This window comes from Sinohyriopsis cumingii, chromosome 14 (genome assembly GCF_028554795.1).
Source record: "Sinohyriopsis cumingii isolate HCF-2022 chromosome 14, ASM2855479v2, whole genome shotgun sequence".
NCBI lineage: Eukaryota > Metazoa > Mollusca > Bivalvia > Unionida > Unionidae > Sinohyriopsis > Sinohyriopsis cumingii.
In genome coordinates, this window is record NC_142974.1 from 100,219,321 (window position 1) to 100,241,423 (window position 22,103).

The 22,103-nt window shown below is 35.4% G+C and overlaps 1 protein-coding gene across 1 annotated transcript in view; it reads right to left on the bottom strand.

The window, feature by feature from the left end:
• LOC149784485 (uncharacterized) overlaps positions 1-22,103 on the bottom strand; it is a 108,157-nt gene that overhangs the window by 40,208 nt on the left and 45,846 nt on the right. Inside the window, exons 5-8 of the mRNA XM_089932567.1 lie at positions 18,634-19,179; positions 17,712-17,818; positions 8,022-8,186; positions 744-992 (exon numbers count right to left, since the gene is read on the bottom strand). Coding sequence (XP_089788693.1) covers positions 744-992; positions 8,022-8,186; positions 17,712-17,818; positions 18,634-19,179 — 1,067 coding nt within the window. The remainder of the gene's footprint in view (positions 1-743; positions 993-8,021; positions 8,187-17,711; positions 17,819-18,633; positions 19,180-22,103) is intronic.

Genomic DNA, 22,103 nt, shown 5'->3' on the forward strand with positions numbered 1-22,103 from the left:
ATTGGTAACTGTTAATTCTGTTACTTCCTGCCTATTCAGCCTTACACATCCTTAACTTCTCACAATCAATCATTTTGGTAATATGAAAAACTGGATAGAGGTAATTTGGAAAGCATATCAAACACACTTCCCTTGCATACAGAATAATTTTTGCTAAATGTTATTAAATGAAGGACAAACCCCACAGGTTCTACCATAACTAAATTATGCTGAACCAGCATTTTAGAAGAATATGACCCAGTTACCCAGATTTGGTATTGATTTCCTGAATCCCACAAACTTATCTTTTCTACTGTCCCTAATGTTGATACTGTATGTTTTCCAAATTGCTTCTCCCCACCTGTTCCTAATTTATAACCTAATAATGGTAATTATAAATTCTGTTATTTCTTGTGAATTCAGCCTTATATATCATTAACCTCTTTTTTTGGACAACAATCCCTTTGGTCATAATTATATGCAAAATTACAAGCAAGATTAGGTGAACAATAATCATGGCTGGGTTCAAAAGTCTATAAAAAGTAGTAGATATAAAACCAATGTCAATGCCTGAACTCAACAAATATTAACCTGGCATAACTTGTATTTAAATACTGAAAAATATATGTAGGAAGAAAATGATTTAAATGCATCATATTAAACTTGAACTGTGAATCCATTGTAATTACCCAGTATGAGTCGTGATAAGATTTCTTCAAATCCAAGTCAAAGATGTTTTGGATTGTGTGTGGGCAAATGTTTACCTTCACTCCAGCAGCCTTATGTCTCATCAGCTCCTGTTCCAGGGGGAGCCACCGTGCAGGTATCTCTTCACCCCAGTAAGGCTGCTGTGATGCTACTTCTACAATTTTTCTCTTCAAATCCGCCAATTTTCTGTCTTCAATAGTGTTGTCTATGGCAAAGTCCTCATCTATCAAGTGAAACCTGGTAGGTTTGTCTTTTAGATAAAAACGGATCTCTCTAAAGTATCTTTGACAGCTCTCATGTTTGTCCTAAAAAGAAAAAGTAGATTGCCAACAAGCGAATAATGGCAAATTCACCTATTTTATCACCGACTGCAGCATTTATAGAATTTTTACATGTTTATTCACCAGATATTTTGTGTTATCAGCAAGACAATTTTAACTGTCTTTGGTTTGTCTGTAAGGCAGGAAAAAGGATTTTGCAAACTATTTCTTTTACAGTTATATTCTTGTTAATTTTATTAAACTTGTGTTTTTTATTCACTCATCTTGTGCATCTTAAATTAAATGTGAGCTGTTAAATTTTAAAACATTTTAGTTTAAATATTTTAACAATACAACTCCTTGGACTGATTTCTCTGTAAACTTGTTTTCATGCCAACTAGCTATGTCTTGAAGGACATTTCAATAATAACAACATATCTACATGAAGATCAGCTATATATTTTGGTTATATGCAGACCATTTAATAATAATAACCAGTCTACATGCCAACTACCTATATATTTTGATTATATGGAGGCTATTTAATGATAATCAAATCCCGCATACCTATACAATAAAATAAAGTGCTGTTGTTATTTTTCTCTTTCAAAAATAAATTTTCTCTTTAAGGGTTTGTTCTGTTTTGTAATAACTAATTTGAAGCTTTTATCTCTTTGTCTGGATTATTAAATTTATAATCAATCATTTTGTATAAACCTTATTGCAGACACAAAATAAATATAAACAAAAAATCATTTATATTGATGCACAAAGTGCAAAAAATTAATTAGATCGACTTTGCTTGCAGCGATGCAAGAGACCAAAGCAGGCTTGATAGTGCTATCCAGAACTATATAGATTAGAATGACAATTTCACTCATGAAAATGATATTTTAACGTTTGTCTAATACATTTCTATTACCAAGTCAGATCAAAATTCTATTTAAAATAACATCTTTAAAGTGACAACAATACTTACCTAATCAGATGCAGGATGACCTCATTAATATTCACCAGTACCATAATAAAATTGGTGTAAATTCTTAATCATAAATTAATCACTAGGTTGCTGACATGTTTAGTGCATTGGATGCAGTAACAAAATTGTATCTGGTGTGATTTCATTTGTAATTTTATAAGTTGAACCATTCAGATGCAATATCACCTCATTATTGCTCACTGATCTTACTCCCTATCACACACTTGTGAAACCCTGATAATACATTTAGTCCATTTGCTATGATGAATCAAATATGTACATGTCCTTTAGAGTTTAATATGTTCCATTAATCTGATGCAAGATAAATATATTAATATGCATGCTTGTCAATAATCATCAAACATGTCTGAGAGCTGGCTGATAAAGCCCACATTCCAAGTTTCAAATAATCAGGTTTGAAGTATGGCCCAAGAACAGTCACAAGCAACTGCTGATAAAACAATGGATGGCAAAAAGAAAGCAGAACCAAACCAAAAGACAGCGTACCTGTATTGCATCATGACCAATGTAGAGCCATATCATAAATAGCTTGACCTTATTATTGGATGACAATTGGAGAGCATATCGTAGATAACCTGACTTTAATTATTGCATGACCAATGTAGAGCCACATCCTAGATAGCCTGACCTTATTATTGGATGACCAATGTAGAGCCATATCATAGATAGCCTGACCTTATTATTGGATGACCAATGTAGAGCCATATCATAGATAGCCTGACCTTATTATTGGATGATCAATGTAGAGCCATATCATAGATAGCTTGACCTTATTATTGGATGACCAATGTTGAGCCATGTCATAGATGGCTTGACCTTATTTTTGGATGACCAGTGTAGAACCATATCATAGATAGCCTGACCTTATTATTGGATGACCAATTTCGAGCCATGTCATAGATGGCTTGACCTTATTATTGGATGACCAATGTAGAGCCGTATCATAGATAGCCTGACCTTATTTTTGGATGACCAATTTAGAGCCATGTCATAGATAGCCTGACCTTATTATTGGATGACCAATGTCGAGCCATGTCATAGATGTCTTGACCTTATTATTGGATGACCAATGTAGAGCCATATCATAGATAGCCTGACCTTATTTTTGGATGACCAATTCAGAGCCATGTCATAGATAGCCTGACCTTATTATTGGATGACCAATGTCGAGCCATGTCATAGATGTCTTGACCTTATTATTGGATGACCAATGTAGAGCCATATCATAGATAGCCTGACCTTATTTTTGGATGACCAATGTAGAACCATATCATAGATAGCCTGACCTTATTATTGGATGACCAATGTCGAGCCATGTCATAGATGTCTTGACCTTATTATTGGATGACCAATGTAGAGCCATATTACAAATAACCTGACCTTATTATTGGATGACCAGTGTAGAGCCATATTATAGACAGCCTGACTTTATTAACAGATGACCAATGAGTGACATGTATATAGACTGACCTTATTATTGGATGAAAAATGTAGAGCTATACCATAAATAGCCTGACCTTCTTAATGGATGGCCAGACTGTAGAGCCATATTATAGATAGCCTGACCTTATTATTGGATGACCAATGAGTTTACATATAAGATAGCCTGACCAATGAAAGCCATATCATAGATAACCTGACCTTATTATTGGATGACAAATGTAGAGCCATGCCTAAGATAACCTGACCTTATTAATTGATGACCAATGGAGAGCCATATCATAGTTAGCCTGACCATATTATTGGATGACCAATGAAGAGCAATATAAGACAGCCTGACCTTATTACTGGATGAGCAATGGACAGCCATATCTAAGCTAACGTGACCATATTGATGGATGACCAATGGAGAGCCATGCTATAAGCCAATTTGACCTTATGGACAATTGAGCTAATAAGTAAAACCTAAACAGACAAGTGAACCTTCACTTTCCTCATTGTTTTTTGTATCAACATTTAAATAACATTGTAATATTTAATTGGATCTTTATTTTATTTTTAATGGGTCTAATTTAAATGTACTGTGTGCAATCTTTTCAAGTTTATTTTCTCTCCAAAACATTGTTGCACATAATCTAGTTGCAATTGTAGAATTATAACTTCCCCTTTTCAATCATATGCAATTGAAAATTCAATTTCTTTAGACTGACTAAATCTAGTCCTGTCAAACATTTGAGTTACTGGGGGCACATGATTGGTGTTATAATGACTGAATCTAATTGTATCAGACATTTTAGTTAGGGGATGGATGATTTAGTTTCATGTGTAAAAATAGTCCTATCACACAGCTGAGTTAAAGGGGTCACATGATTGGTATTATAATGACTGAATCTAGTTTTGTAACACAGTTGAGTTATTGGGGGCACATAAATCATTCTTGCTGTGTCCAGTATTGGGGATGGATAGTGGGGTATTACCAAGAGATAAATCATTGTCAGATATAACAATGCAAATCTATCCCTATTTATACAAGTTTGTAATTGACAGGACTAAATTTTATATAAATCTAGAGATAAAATGAACTTCAAAAACAAAATAACTGCATATTTCTGTGCAATGTATGAAATACTTTTCATGATAATAATATAACCATATGAATGACTGTAACTTCTCCCAGCATCTCCTCATTTAATCATGTTCCATTTGTATGTACCTTATTGCAATGCTAAACTGACACTAGTCTCTATAAACCATTTGTATGCACCTAATATTGCAATGCTAAACTGACACTAGTCTCTATAAACCATTTGTATGCACTCAATACTGCAATACTAATCTGACACTTAAGTTTCTTCATACCTTTTGTATGCACCTAATATTGCAATACTAAACTGACACTAGTGCCCTCAAGTCATTTATTTGTCAACTAAGTTTGACAACAACATGAAGTAGGAGAATAATAATTATATGTTGTATTTGATCTTTGCTGTTATATGCTTCCCGCAAATTGCATTTGTACATTTGTTTTGCAGGTCTTAATAAAGATTAATTGAATACTAAATGAGCTACCCTCCTAAAATAAAGAATTATTATCATTATTATTATTATTATTATTATTAAACGGAATTATTTTAGAAGTTCTAAAATAACAACTGACTGCACAGAGGCCATGATGGCTATGATATTGGTCACATTAAACAACCCAAGTGGCATAATTTTCATTTAAAACAAAATTTAAACACTTATACAGGTCATGTAGGGATTTAGTACCAACAATTCCAGAAATGAGTGTCATTTTTTAGAATTTCATACATATATCTCTGAATGTCAACTATTCACTTTTTTCTATTCTCAAGTGTCAACATTTCTTGGAAGGTCCTTATATACAATCCTAAATAAATACATACAGCAAAGTCAAAGAATGTTAAAGAATGTGGATATCTTGAGACAATCAGTCCAAGGTGTGATCCAGTACAGAATGGATTAAATGTTAAATGCTGATGTCACAGTGAGAGCTGACAAAATTCATACCAGCCTCATATGTTTTATAATTAGAACCGACATCCTCTTTGCTCTACCTAGTTTTGCAATTGGCAACCAGTGCAAAAGTGTATAATGATCAAAATTTTGCATCTGGAAATTTCGATGACAGTTAAGATGCAGAGCATTCAACAATCATTCGAAAATCAGGATTGAATTGATTAGAGCAACAAGAAATATGTAAATAAATATGTGGAAATGTGCGACATAACAAGTTTACCACACAGAACAACAATATTTAATTAAAGATGAGTAAATGTGCCAACATGACCATGTTAGATCAACAATTAATATTTAATTTAAGATGAATAAATATGTCTACATGACCATGTTAGATTGACAATTAATATTTAATAAAAAAGAGTAAATGTGCCAATATGACCATGTTTGAACGACTGTCAATATTTAATTAGAGATGAGAAAAGGTACCTACGTGACTATATAGACTTATTCTTTAGAACCTCATAACACTTCTCCAAAATTAGTAGGATTTTTTAAGACATGATTTTTAAGAAGGCAGTCATGGTGGGCATCTTGAATAGTCAAGCGGGATCATCTTGAGTTTGGATCAACAAAACCTCATAATGAAAATTCCTCCTAACGGTTTAGATGGCAATAGCAAACACATTACTATGGATGCTGGCCCTTATGAAAACTGACGGACTAAAGCATTATCTAGATTATAGCAGTAGCAAACACACAGTTATAGTTGCTGGCCTTTAAGAAAACTGACAGACTCAGAAAAGCGCCATCTAGGCATAGCAATAGCAAACACACTATTTCACTCATGCTCTTCAGTTATTTTACCAGCAGAGCTAAAAATGAAGTCTGAAAATATTAGCAACATTTATACTGCAAAGTGGGATGTTCCATGAAACTGGAGTCAAAGTTCAAGCATTAAGGCATGGATGTACACCTGTAGCAGAATATACACTGATAGATGAACAAGTTTGTTCAAGTGTTAAAAAAATATTCCTCACCCACCAACTCTATTTGCCAAGGTGATAAACATTTTGCTTATTTTGAAGCCAAAACAATACAATGGACTGGATGTTTTATTCCTGGCTTACCGAAGCTACTACATATATAATTATACGAGAAACTACTTCTATATAGTTATTACAATTAATACCTTTCTGTGAGAGATGAATCATGCATGATAATCCTCCCATCCAATTCCATCAGAGATTCAATAATTTTAGACAGGCTCATGCCAGGTATTTTACCTAAAAAATGCCATTCTTGTTTCCTGGAACTACTCTGATGATTAGACTGAACAATGATTACTCCAAGAATAAACACTATTACATAACAATTGTTAATTAAAACTATTGTGTATATACTAGCCACAAAGCAAAGAGACCTACTTCTTCAACACTGACACTAAGATAAGTTTTTCTAGATGTTCTAGAATTTTCTGTGCTAATGGAATGAAGGAATTATTATTTTTTTGATGTGGGAATGGAATGAGTGTACCGGAAGTGTGCTAAGCATTAATACAATAATAACAGGTGATGGATTACTGCAATTAAATATCCAGTTATACCAACGGAACATTAACAGCACCCAAGGAATGATCTTTTAAAACAAAATTTGAAAAAATCACAGAAGTATAAAAGGAGGCCACAGAGATCTCCTTTGGTAAAACAGGACATAATTTATCACGATAAATCAACTCGTCAAGTTTCATGATTTGTGGCCAGATAATATGCATACAACATGCCATAAAATGCATGTGGTCATGAGCTGAAGGCAAAGATGCAAACCAATCTCAGTTGCACAATCCTATCATGAACAGTGCCAGAAAACGGCATGTCAGACACAAAATTTAGCCCTACCCAGTGAAGCAAATTATTATGAAGTATAAAATAAGGGTCATCATGGACTACAGTTCCATGATTCTCTATGTGTTAGTATACTTGTAGCTTGCCAGAAATTTCTGCAGTCATGTGGTTCATTGTGAAATATAGGTCATGGTGACTGCTTGTGAGTGTAGTACTAATACAGATATAAAGATTCATCTAGGGTAATGACTGAAGCATGAAACAGTAAAAATGTAACACTGAACCAGCATATATGAAATGTGGTTCACAGTAACCTACTTTTATGATAATATTATAGTACTCATCAAGATGCATCCTCTGACAAAGTTTCATAATTCCACCTTTAACAGTAGTATACATTAGATCAAAGAGATGAAAATATTGCACAACAAGACATAAACAGATTAAGAGTGAAAAATCCACAGGGAACTACATGCCAATGTGTAAAATCAGTAAAATGGAGGATCATTGAATTTGCACAAGAAAAACAAACTCCACAGATCTTGTTAAACATAAGTAGTAGCTGGAACTCTATCATAAATAAATTGATTACAGATTTAAACAGCTAACAGTCATTATACTGGTTAACTTACCTTCACAATGTCATCATATAAAGTGAATTGTAAATGAGATCAAACATAAATACACTGAAATATAAATGTTTTGCATACAAACCATAATATATAACAATTAAATTTGACATATGGGATAAAACATGTGTGGTTTCTGAATGTGGGCTGGAATAACAGTTCCTAATATTTTCAAACTCACCTGCACTTCCATGTAAAAGGAGGGAACTAATCCCACTTCACCCAGACTGTTTCTTGCCAGCCACCATCTTGGATATGATTTTGCTATCAAACTGAGTTTATCTCCCTCTGAGAAACTCAGATATCCTGGATCATTGTCTTTGTAATCATACAGTGCTATTAAAATCTGCAAGAAAACAAAACAATATAATTGGCAATTGTTTTTTCATACCACTGAGTGAAAATTAAAATCACTCGATTGCCTGGAAGACCAGACAATTAGACTTAGAAGTTTGAAAACAACATAAAAATAATTTGAAACATATTACTCAGCATAAATGATGGCACAGAAGCCACACTGATAAAGTTAACAGTATCAAAGATGTGAGGTGTTAAAAGCGTAACAGAGACAAGAGTCCCTCATTTGGACTGACTCAGATACTCTATTGGGTGACAATAATAACCAGGAATTCAAGGTAAGACCATTTCTTCCTATTAACAACTAAGCATTAAAACCACCTTTATTCTTCAGTGATAACAAGATTTTCAAATTATCTAGTGTGGTGCACATACTGGATGTCAGCTTGGCACCATTTCCATTCAGGACAAAGTATACATCAATAGAAGTCTTTTAGTAAAAATCTCAGGTCACAATGGTCATCCATGCAGGGGGATTATAGTGACAAGATTGGTGAGATAGTCATCGTGGCTATCGTATTGGTTGTATGGCTGGCACCATTTTCATTTAGAACCAAGAAAGTATCACATGTAGTCTATTGGAGAAACCACCACATTGATGTAGCCACCCATTTTAATAAATAACCATATTTGTAATATAGCCACAATGGTGACTATATTGAGGGTTAGTCATTTAAAAAGCTGCTTATCATTTTGGGGAAGAGATCACGTATGAATACTATAAGACGATCGTGGCTTGGCTCCTGAAATTTTATGTATTTTTCTCGTACAGGATACATAGTTTTCTCGTACACGAACAATTATTGTTTTTCTTCTTAAAAGTAAGAATAAGAAAAAACGCATAAAAAGTTTATTTTGGGATGACGTAGGTCTTCGCCAATGTCGCAAACTTGGATTATTTTTCCTTATTGGCTGCAAAATATACCATGTGGCTTTTTTATTTGTTGGCGACATTGTTGGCTGTTTAAAATTTATTTACAACCACTGGTTTGGAGTGTAGAAATTCAGAGGCCCCATGAGAGGAAGCCGCCAACTGGATATAAAATGCATTGAAATTTATATGTTGTTGCATAAACAAATTCTTTGTCCATATTGACAAACCGTCTAAACAGTGCATTGCTATATCAGAATCCGCTTATCATGGCATCTAGCATGAGTTCTGTATGTTGTGAAATATCTGCTTTTTTGTTGTTGATATTTCTGGTAACAGAGATCAACCGGACGAGGCATTGTCTCGTAATCTATCTTTCATCGGATTTTCGGCGCTCGCTAGTAATTAATATATTTACAAAGACTGACATTTGAATGTGGATGGTAAGTAAAATTCCTCTTCGTTTCACTCAGAATTAAATCCTTCAGAACGCTCACGTTTTCTGTATTAATCCCTGTTATCAGAACACCTGCATCTCTACCTTACTTATTGGTTTATTCAGTAGGCATGGAGGGACAGTAACTAGAATAGTCTAAATGATGGCCAATTGCTTTGTAAAAATGTACCCAGATAAAATAGTTTGCTGAAATTTCAAAGGAAACATATTAACTTTGAAGCAACGACTTGTTATGAAACGTACTCAGCAAATGGAAAAAATACGTCTCAATCATGCAATACAATTATTTGATGTTGCCGCCACAATAAGAAATGGGCATTTGTTTGGCTCTCCAATGCTGTCCTTTAGCGATGACTTTAATAGCGCATGCACCCTTCATCAATAAGAGCCGAGCACAATCTTTCAATAACAGCAAAGAACTTTTCTTCAAAGGAAGTCAGTACCAAACTTAAAAAAATGGAGTTCTGCATTTTCCAACGTTAACAGTGTTGTGAAAGTTTCCTTTTTCTAGAGGAAATAGGTTATGTCAACAGCTGCTTAAAACGCAAACTAACTTTTACCGACTTGGAACGTTCTTTAATGTAAATATGCTTCGTCATTCTTTACGTGATTGTCTTATGTTTTTCCACTAAATTCAGACGAATATGATATGTTACAAAATTAATCAATATTTTAAAGCTGTATGTGAATATTTTCGATGGAATCACTCGTATTGTGGATTCAATGTATATGATGAGGTTCGCATGTGAGTACACGGTGTTGATACTCTATTCATGCTATACATTTGTATATAAACAGGATTTACGTATATGTACCAATTCACGGTTCTCTAAATAAAGTAAACTATTATATTATGTCTTCTCTGTTTTCACTGCAGGTGTATTTCTCATTTAATCTGCATCAACATTTCATGATGGTAACTGTGCCGACAAATCACGTATTTTACGCCCCGCATTTTTTACCCACCCAACCCACACAAATTGTTTATGGGGGGGTACATTTTCTTCCGCTAACTGACTTGGTTGCATATAACACGGTTTGGTATATAACGCGGTCGGGTTTTATGGCTCCCAAGTTCCGTGTTATAGCGGGGTCACACTGTATTGGTAAAAATGTGGTTGTCTTTAAAATGCATGTCTTTGTAAAAATGATTCTCTCCTCATGCATTTCTTGGTCAAAGGGTGCTTCTTTTCACAAGCATGTCTTTGTAAAAAAAATGGCTTTATTCAAAATCATATTTATCTGAAGCAGATGCATCAAAATTAAATATATTAAAGTCCCATTCGTGGCAAAAATGTTCTAAGTTACACAAGTATTCATATATTTAGAGCAAGCATTAACTTCAAGTCACAACATAGAGAGAAGGATTGTAGATTGTGAGCAGTTGATAAAGGCTGTCCTGCAGAATAACAAAGACGGGGCAGTTGGAGGGGAAATGACTAACAATAGAGAACAAATAAAGTCGGGACAAAACAAATGGGTGCCGGCAGTCTTGACTTTATGTGAATTTTGTAACAATTGGGCAAATGTATTCACTGAAGAGAAAAATGTGCCTCTCTCTTGTCATGACAGTGTACAAGCTACTTTAGATTCCTTTCAATCAACTAAAAACATAAACATTCTTCAACGAGTCTGTGTTAGTGATGTCTACTTTCCACTGGCCATGATGTAAAACCGTGTACAGTGTTTAAGCTGAATTAGGAATGCATACAAATTTTGACATCAGCAATGACTGAGTATTAGCTGTATGCATAGAAGAAGATTAAGCATGTATAAACACAAATATATGACTCTTCTGAATTGATTTTGTTGTTTATATCTAAATGTGTAATCAACATAAAGACGATTTTGTATCCAGGTGTCATGTTTGTGGGAACATCTGCAAGTGCTTCATGTATGTACACACACACACACACACACACACACACACACATATATATATATATATATATATATATATATATATATATATATATATATATATATATATATATATTCGTATAGTTAGTTTGTCTAAGACTGTCATATAGTAGTTAAAACACATGCACACAGGGGGCACTAGTAGCCCAAAGCGCTCACAGTTATGATCACTGCCATCTCACCTCTGCATGCGTTCAAGTCTCAGATTCCGCCAATGTGGGTATGTGAGAATACATGCCAATAGCTTATCATGGGTTGGTGGTTCTTTCCGTGGTTCTGCTGAGTTCTTCCTCCACTATTTATACTGGCCGCCATGTATAGCCTATGTTGTACTGAAAAATGGTGTTAAACCCTACAAGAACAACAACACATGCACGCAGCTTGGCTACTGTCGATACGTATCATGTCAGATGTCAGACAACCGAGCTGGATGGGCCCATATGCAGTCATCACCATTCAAGTAATGCATTTACTGAAGCATTCAGCAACACCGCAAACACGTATTGATTTCACATTGAAGTAAATTTATTTTTAAATAAATGTCTATTAACATTTACGACGTTACTCAGCCCAATGACAAGGTACTGACGTTGATTTGCCACCAAATAAACTTTCACTGAGTTTACTAGTTGTGTTGTTGATATTGACCCATGTGAGCTTGTGATGTTTGAAAATCAAAACTGGAAATTTAAAATATCTAATGTTGAGATTCAAGACATTGTTATCAGGCCCAGAGGCATTGTCTTGAAAAACCTGGCTGAGATCACTGAACATAGTGGAATCAGAGATATCGGTGTGTTGGTTGCATTTATCAAAGACTATGTTGATACAATCAATGGTGGGGCGAAACAATATGTGGATAAACATTTCGCAGATGTGCCATTAAAAGCCACATGTAGTAGGTTCATGCACAATAGAGATAAAACTGCTGACCAGCAAACATGAGGAAACAACTGAATTTAAAATAGGCAATGGCCAAATTGTTTTTGAGAATTTGAATGGTTTTCATAAACCTAAATCTCGTGTCCTAATGGCATGCGATCTGAATAATATTTATTTATTACATATGGTTATTATAGAGGATGGCGTCAAATAACAAAAAGCCTGGTGAACGAGTAATAATATGTAATGAACCTAGAAAAGGTACTACATATTTCATATATACAACAGCAATGTGGTAGTTAGCTAAAGATGGAATTATATTCAAAACAATGCATGTTGACGGTCCTTAGCATTTATGTTTAAGATTAGATTTATTATTGTATATATCTGATAGATTCTGACCACAGTGATGAGGCTGTGGAATTTACTCACGGGATGTTTGACCAGTTGACCACGGATGCTAAAGTTGATGATGATATTGTCCCACTTGTTGATGAATATCTGCATCAGAGGGTGTACCAGACCTTTGTGTACACACAAATATAATCTTGTTAAGCACCAAATAGATACTTGGAACCTCCCTAACGTGCCAATACCAACTCGAGGTCAGCCAAGTGTTATAGCATTAGCTTGTGAAACTCTCAAGCATTGACTACACTATCAGGAGCAAAAGCATTCGGAGATTGTTTCTAAAATGGTGAAGTGATATTCACTACTGTGTCCACCCAGGTTACATTTCACTGACAACTATTTCACACCAACAGTGACTCAGTTGAGTAAAGAAAGATCCCCATTATTACTCAACAAGAATGCACTTGTTTGGGTAACAATTAATGGGCAAAGATGATTGTTAGATGCAAAAGGTGCCCACGTAATTGGTATGTTTTTAAATGAAAAGGGTGCCAGTCCACCAAAACTCAATCACCTGATATTTAAATATTCTGGAAAGAGAGATTTGTTTTATAATCGTATGACAATTGTACCAGTGAAAAGCTTAACTGGCTAAAAGTGCATGTGAATATTGCACCTGGATCCGTCTTGGCAGGGTATACCTGTCATGGAATTGTACTGCGTGATTGCATTATTAACACAAGGACTATGATGGACCATCAATGTTACAGACATGAAAAAATAATTGAAGCAGAGGAACATGTTTGAGATGAAGTGACTAAGAGATCCGCGTTCATAGTGAAATAAAGCTCACGATTTTGCTTGTAAAAATTGAAAGAGTAACTTGATTTTGGACAAGGTCAAGTCCAACACACAATGTTTCATTATCAATAGTACATAATGAAATATAAAAATTAAAACAAACTTACAAATTATGCAAATACATACTAGCGTAAACATCCATGCCTTGTGGGACAGAGGCTGTGAGGAGTATCAGTTACCAAAAATGGCAAAACCACGTATTCTGACACTACTAGTGATATCCCATCTAACATGATGGATGTGTCAGATATCATGGAGCAGTAGTCTTTGACGGTAATTGGAGCCTACTGTTCCTCTATATAGATTCAGAAAAAAGATTTGTCCCGTTGATGCACTAAAGCACTCATTGTGGTGATCTTACTGATTCAGCAGTATTCTCTGAAAACCCGCCACTTTCCTTCAGAATCCCTTTAACTGGAGGAACTTTAAGTTTACAAATCAAACGTTTAAATTCGTTCTCACTGTCTGGAGAAGAGAAAAGCAGATCAACGTGGTTGGAATCCTCCTGGGGAGATCTATTGTTAGATCGACCAGGACATGTCCCATCTGTGTTCCTTGCATATGATATGTGGCAGCATGGAATAATACAGCAGCTGAGATGGCTAAGTGCTCAGCTTACTTGACTCACAAACAAAATGGTGCAGGTTCAAATCATACGGTTGAATTAGCATGGGACAGCAACTGTGTTGTGTCCTTGGTAAAGGTACTTTACTCCTACTGCACTAAATAACCTACTTGTGTTACTGTGCTGCAAAGCACCAAACCAATCAAATGATAACTGGAACAATACTGTCCAACATTATTTTAGGTTCACATGCTGCTTTGCAAATGAACGAAGAAATAATACCAACTTCTGTTCGTTTTAACAATGTCTCAGTTATGTGGATCATGCACATTATCGTCGCTCTGAGAGGTGTTCTTTAAAAAAAAGATCCTGTGAATATGTTATCTTGGCAAAATAAGGAGTTCATCAATCAGTAAGCAAATATCAAACATAATCATTCTCAGAAATGGAGAATCACATTCATGTATCTTCATCAATAAAAGAATATGCATTATGTTTCGTTAATTACCTTTGTGATTCTTTTCTATAATTATTTTAACAGCTGCATTTCCAAAAGATCATATTTCCACACTCCATTTAGTTATTTGTTTTGAAGAATTTTTTTGATAAACGTGCCATACTTGTCAGGAACTTGTTTGTTTTATTTTAAATGTCTTTCTTGTTTTCATAGGTTTCTTTCTTTCTAATGCATCACGCACAATGGTATTAAAACGCAGATAAAAGTGACCATTTGCTACTTACTAAATATTTAAATGAAAACGTGATTGTGTAAATATTATATTAATCAGCATACAATTATTTTAGATAAGAATGATAATTTCATCAGGACATTAAAGGTGCATAAATCTCGTGTCCCGTTTATTATTGAAGTTTATATTGTTACATGTGACATGACGCACAACTTGATATATATTAGATAGGTACTAATGCTTTGAACAGAGTCCAAATTTATTAAGAGATACTGTTCTAAAAAAAGAAGTCAAATGGCCATTTAGCATCTTCCACTGCTATAGTGGTATATCTTTTGATTCCCCTCAAAATAAACAAGACATTATCTCTTTTCATTACCTTATCTATTACAAATCATGCATTCTATGGGAAGATTTAATTTATTCTTTCGAACGATACCATCAGAGGAGTGATCAAATAGGATCTTGTTTTTCTGTGACTCCACATATTGCAAAGATATGATCCTCCTTGAATGCATCATGTTTAAAAAGTCTAGTCCTGTTTCTATAGGCCAATAGTACCATGTGTGAGCCTGGCTTCTGTCAAATGAAGCAAATGAAGACTGAATATATGTCAAATAGGATGCAAACTAACACCATACCAATGTGATACAAAATATAGTATGGGGGGTAAGCCTGATTCATAACATAGATAACTTTATTATGGTCTGATGTTCATGTCTACCTACATTCACCATAAAGTCTCTAACTTGTCTTCTTGTGTCAGGAAATGTAGGAACAGCTGGTTATGGATATGACCAGTATCAGTTTGAGATTATTGGTCAAATGCACTCTGGCAAGATTAATACAACAAGTAATATGATTTAAATATAGTGGCATGACAATTCATAAAGAATATGTATGTTATGTTCACTTAAATGTTTCCTAAAAATATATTTAGGGCTTATTTGTGAGCACAATTACACAGGTTCTCTTTTTGCACATGCCTATCATCATGGCCATATTGGTTGTCAGATCAGCATCATTTTTGTTTAGGTCCAACTAAACCCCAAGTCTTGTGGTAAAAAACGCAAGACTTTTGGACAAAAAGAAAACCAAGTATTCTGGTCAAAACCCCAAGTCTTCTGGTAAAAATCACAATTCTTCTGGTAAAACCCCCAAATATTCTGATAAAAACTCAAGTCTTCTGGTAAACGTCCCAAGTCTTCTGGTAAAAAACCCAAGTCTTCTGGTAAAAATCCCAAGTCTTCTGGTACAAATTCCAAGTCTTTTGGTCAAAACCCCAAGTCTTCTGGTAAAAATCACAATTCTTCTGGTAAAACCCCCCAAATATTCTGATAAAAACTCAATTCTTCTGGTAAACATCCCAAACCTTCTGTAAAGATTCAAAGTCTTCTGGTAAAAACCCAAAGTCTTCTGGTTAAAACCCAAAGTCTTCTGGTAAAAACCCCAAGTCTTCTGGTAAAATCCTAAAGTCGTCTGGTAAAAATCACAAGTTTTCTGGTATAAACCACAGGTTTTCTGGTAAAAACCTCAAGCCTTCTGGTAAAACCCCCAGTCTTCTGGTAAATATCCCAAGTCTTCTGGTAAAAATTCAAGTCTTCTGGTAAAAACCTCCGGTTTTCTGGTAAAAAACTCACGTCTTCTGGTAAAACCCCCAAGTCTTCTGGTAAAACCCCAAAGCCTTCTAGTAAAAGCCCCAAGTCTTCTGGTAAAAGCCCCAAGACTTCTGGTAAAAACCCCAAGTCTTCTGGTAAAATTCCCAAGTCTTCTGGTAAAACCCCCAAGTCTTCTAGTACAAACCAAAAGTCGTCTGGTAAAAATCACAAGTTTACGAGTATAAACCCCAGGTTTTCTGGTAAAAACCTCAAGTCTTCTGGTAAAACCCCCAGTCTTCTGGTAAACATCCCAAGTCTTCTGGTAAAAACCTCAGGTTTTCAGGTAAAAACCTCAAGCCTTCTGGTAAAACCCGCTGTCTTCTGGTAAACATCCCAAGTCTTCTGGTAAAAACCTCAGGTTTTCTAGTTAAAACCTCAAGTCTTCTGGTAAAACCCCTTGTCTTCTGGTAAACATCCCAAGTCTTTTTGTAGAAACCTCAAGTCTTCTGGTAAAACCCCAAAGTCTTCTGGTAAAACCCCCAAGTCTTCTGGTAAAACCCCCATGTCTTCTAGCAAAAGCCCCAAGTCTTCTGGTAAAAACACCAAGACTTCTGGTAAAAAAGCCCAAGTCTTCTGGTAAAACCAAAAGTCTTCTTCTAAAAAGCCCAATTCCTTTTGTAAAAGAACCAAGTCTTCTGGTAAAACCCCAAGCCTTCTGGTAAAACCCTCAAGACTTCTGGTAAAAACCAAGTCAATACGGAATTCCATTTACAACGAATATCAATAGCAAGAATGTTGAGGTGTAGAAATAAGATTTTAAAAATGGGTGCCATAGAAACCATATTGGATATCAGAGCAGTACTATTTCAATTAGGACCGACTAGACATCTTGAAAAGAATTTTGGTGCATGTTCCATTCAGAAGGAGTGCTTACAACATAAATTAAAGGATGACTAATGTAGCAGCCATATGGGAAATTAGAAATCGTTTAGTTGCAAGACTATGTTGATATGAATATCCAAACCAGGAGATATAGCAATAACAAGATTTTCAAGATGGCCAATGTGCAGCCATAATGAATGTCTGAGCAGTGCTATTTTCATATAGGAGCAACCACTCCATGGGATGAATGTGTAATGTTTCAAAGCAATCATACAAGTAGGTCAGGAAAAGTAACATTAACAAACTTATGCTGATTGACAGATAAAAAATGAACAAAAGGCCATCCCATAAGCTCTTCTGGTCAACAACAAGCAGAGCTAAATAAATAGGCTTAAAGGAAAAACTTGTAACACTGATATTACTGGTCTTAATTTGTACCTGTGCAATTTTATCCACGTGTGTTCCCACCAAAATCACAGGGGGGCTGCCAGCTTCAGGAGGTGATGCACATGAATGTATTGAGTTTAGCCAAACCTCAACTAGCTCTGAAAATAAATCATACACAATAGTTTGAATGGCACATTATATGCCTGCCCCAAGATTAATAGCTTTTTATGTAAGTAAATGAAATATCTGGATAAAAAACATTTTCAACTTTCAGTAATAGTCACCTTTACTTTTTTAACCCTAATACTGTTAGGTTTTCTTCTTATCCTAATCGCAAACAATTCATAAAGTTTGCTCCAAATCTGGATTGTAGAATGAATGTTGTCCAGAAACCATTTTTTTTTTTCTTTTTGTCACAGTAACTGCAGCCTTTGGACTGAAATCAACAGGAATCTTCATATTCTTAATTGTTAGCCATACACATAGTTTGATTGAGATATGCAGCATAGAACTGATGCCATTGTTCAGAGATGCAATAATGATATTATTTCTTTATTGGCCATGACCTGCATGTCTTAGTTATTATAATGAGGTCAATTATTAGATACATAAAGATAGATGCAAAAAGAAGCCACATTCCAAACTCAAAGAAGACAAAATAAAACAATACTGAATTAAATGTAGAAACAAAAATACAGCGGGTAATCTTGGATGTGGAAAGACATACATATATGCACCTGGATGCTATGGTATATGTAATTTTAATGTCAAGGTTCAGTCAATTCAGGCAAGACAAAGGTTTTCTAAATGCTCTCTTTTGATTTCTATTATCTCTTCCTTCCAGTGTGGAATAAAGTTGTCCTCTGACTGTATTAATGTAGTAAGTAACTATGAATAACGATTTCAGTAAGTAGCTATCAGCAATGAGTTTGTTTATTTCATTTTGGCAGTGAAATAGTAGATCAAAACTTACCATGAACTTTGCACTTCATTATCCCTTCACTATCAAAATAACATTCATCAGGGACAAGATCAGTAACCTGTCCACTGACATCAGAAACCAAGAGATATATGGCTCGTCTTGTCAGGAATGTCTGGTGTGTCGTGTAGAATGCATACTGGCCTGCAAAGTCCCAAATTGTCAGAAGTGAGTTTTCGCCAGTACCTTCTAATTTATTGACATTTTCTTTTAACAATTTTAACATTGATATCGTGTTTGTTTCAGACTGGGTGGGTTTCATCTGAGCTACAGCTGAAGAGGATACTTCTTGCAGAGGAGCAGTGGATCCCACTTGCCGAGTGGCAGACGAAAGATCCTGGTCAATGTCCTGCTCAGAAGAATGATGATCTAGTAATTCTGCATCTTGGTCTTTAACATCAACATGACTATCAGCAAGACTCTCAGTTATGTCTCCCTCTAGAGGTATTATGACCTGTTCATCAGTGACCTTGCCCTTCACCGAGTGCTGCTCCTTCAGGACTTTTGCGATACGCTGCAGTCGATAATCCTGACCAGAGTCTGAAAACAAAAGACCCTGGACATACAAAGGTATTTTGATTTGCATTCACCAATCAAAATAACCGTGACAATGCAAATTAGTCTAAAAACAAAAATATGTGGTTTTGGTAATGGCATTTACCAAGATTATGTTACTTCACATCAGTTTCCAATCTAAAGTCACTGGTCTCGATGTGAAACACATGGCATAGTCAGTACAAGATATTTTGTTTGCTATGAGTATGCATTAGGTCCCCTCTTGAACGACTCCCACGACCAGCGGCCACCCGTTTCTTACGGCCAGAATCCCTTGGCACCGACGAGTTTGTATTCAAGAACGGCCACCCGCAAATTAGTTCAAAAATGTAAAATGTTCCTCTCACGAACGGCCACTTTTTTTTCTCGAATTCATAGCGTGACAAAAGGTACGTAATCGGATTACCTCTATCGTCGATACTTGTCTCCCAATGTCAAGTTTCCGTTACTGAAAGATGTGTTGACTAAAGTACATGTAACGCTGAGATTAATATTTTATCATTGTCTATAAAAGCCGACGTTTACAGGAAATGGGCTCAACAATGTTATGTTAGAATATTGTGCTACACGGATCTATCGAGTTCTTCTCTTTGATTAGTAATTGTCAAGATCATAACGGGGTCATCATAGGGTAAAATAGAATTTGTGCATTAACACACACACACACATACACACACACAAACACAAACACACACACAGAGATAACTTAACCTTGAATAAAACAGTGTACCAGACACATACATACATATCACGTGACAACACACTGCTCGCTTCCTTTACGAAGAAGACATTTGGTCCGCATAATTAAATCGCAGACAGTTAGCAACATCAGAATAATTCATTACCAAACATTAACATTTCATCACGTAAACAGAAACGTAATATTTTAGAAGAAAGTCGGTTATTCTACTCAACGACATCGGGTAAGATGGGGAGGGGGAACATATTTTATCTGTGTCCTTTGACACTCTACTGTCTCTTACATATACAGACTAACTAGCACTTTATTGCGGTGCTACATAAACTTTGGCGAAATTCTACTAGTCAGGTAAGAGTAATCTCTTGGAATTAGCCAACGTGAGGTAAGGTAAGCAAATGGAATACAAGTGTTCTAGTAGAAAATGTCAAACTATTGCAACAATCATGAACAAAGTGATAGAAAAAATTAATGAAAACTTTCTAAACAAGGTACATGTAGATTTCCTTATGGGTTTTGATACAGATGCTGGACACATGTGCCAATACTGCTTTGGCAGTATACATGGGATTTATTTTACAAAGACTCACATTCAAGACCTCACCAGACCTATATGGGCTTTCTACTATCTGTAACTTCTTAACCAATGCACCAAAGCCATTCCTGTGACACAATGATACTGCTTTTCAAAGATGTGTCCTCATGTCTTTGTTATTCGTGATAATGCTGGCATACAAAACAAGTCTGAAAGTCAAATTCATTGCAAGTCTAACCTGACTGGCTCCTATCATCTGACATCACTGGTAACTGTTATTTTTCCTGCGCATCTTTAACTTTATACCCTTTTAACTTTTTCGCACACTACAATCCCTTTGGTCGTAACACTAAACATTTCCACTCAGCAATGAGGATGTATTCACATCAGGTGGACACCACTTATTCAACATGACAAAGCATAATGCTAGACAATAGCACAGAGAATCTATTGCTGCTATTAAAACATGAATTATACACTTCGGACCTCATGTCTTCAACTGTTAAATATAAGGAATCTATGGTAACTGACAAACATTGACAGATGCAAGCTTTATTTCTACAACAATCTGATACATTTATTAACTCACTCATGCCATTTCAGTGTGCCAGGATACAGTATCCTACGTATGAGCTATCCTACTTCTGATCTCTGCAACCAGGGATGGCACTAGACAAATGTCGCAGATAGGTATTACATGTCCATGACAAAATATACCATCTGGCGATTTCTTAGGGTTCAACATTGTATGGCTGTTTAAACTTGTTCATAATTTCTTGGGTTTGGAGTGGAGAAATTCAAATGCACGGGATGGGGCGTGTGCGCTCACCAGTTATTATGTACTATTAAGAGAATGATGTATGTAAGGTGAAGTTCTTTTCATTTGAAGCATGCACATTTGAGAGAATGTTGGCACGCTTCTATGCTACTTTGATGTAATGTGACTGACATTTCTTTGGATACTGTACTTGTCGAAATTGTGCATTAAAATAGGGAAAATGAATCTTGCAAGACTAAACCATATCAGCTTCTGAAAGTGCAATGAATGAATTACTAAATACATACAATGTAAAAAAAGAGTCATTGTCTCGTTGTTTTTCAATTTACCTCCGAAGTTCAGGACGTAAAAATGACCAAGTGGAGCTAGCAGTTTTTTTAAAAGTGCACATCTGGAGTTAGGCCAAGGTGTACAATATATAACCCATAATACACCCATCAATCATACCACAATAAAGGGAATTAAAGGTTCTTTGAACAATACCTGATATATAAAAGGTCTTTTTTAAATATCCAGTATAACCAGTGAGGAAACCCAGAGAAATTCATTTTCTTTAAAATTAACCCCCGATGCAAAGTTCGAAACTGTAGAGCAACACCATGAAAGGAAGCCACAAACTTGGATATCAAACGAACTGAAATTTACATTTAGTTGCATAAACAAATCATTTCTTCAAATGGAAAGATAAACGTGTCTTAACTGAGCATTTTAACGTTAGAATCCGCTTATGCAGACACCTAGCTTGTGTACTGTATTCAAACCTGCCAAGCCTAACGAGATCGTCTCAGTTAGGCTGCTGGTGTTGTCCTATATGTTTGATCAGTTTTCAGTAAGAAGGAACAAAACAGTATGTCCTGCTATAGGCATGATAGATTAAAAAGTTTCGTATTCCAAACTGA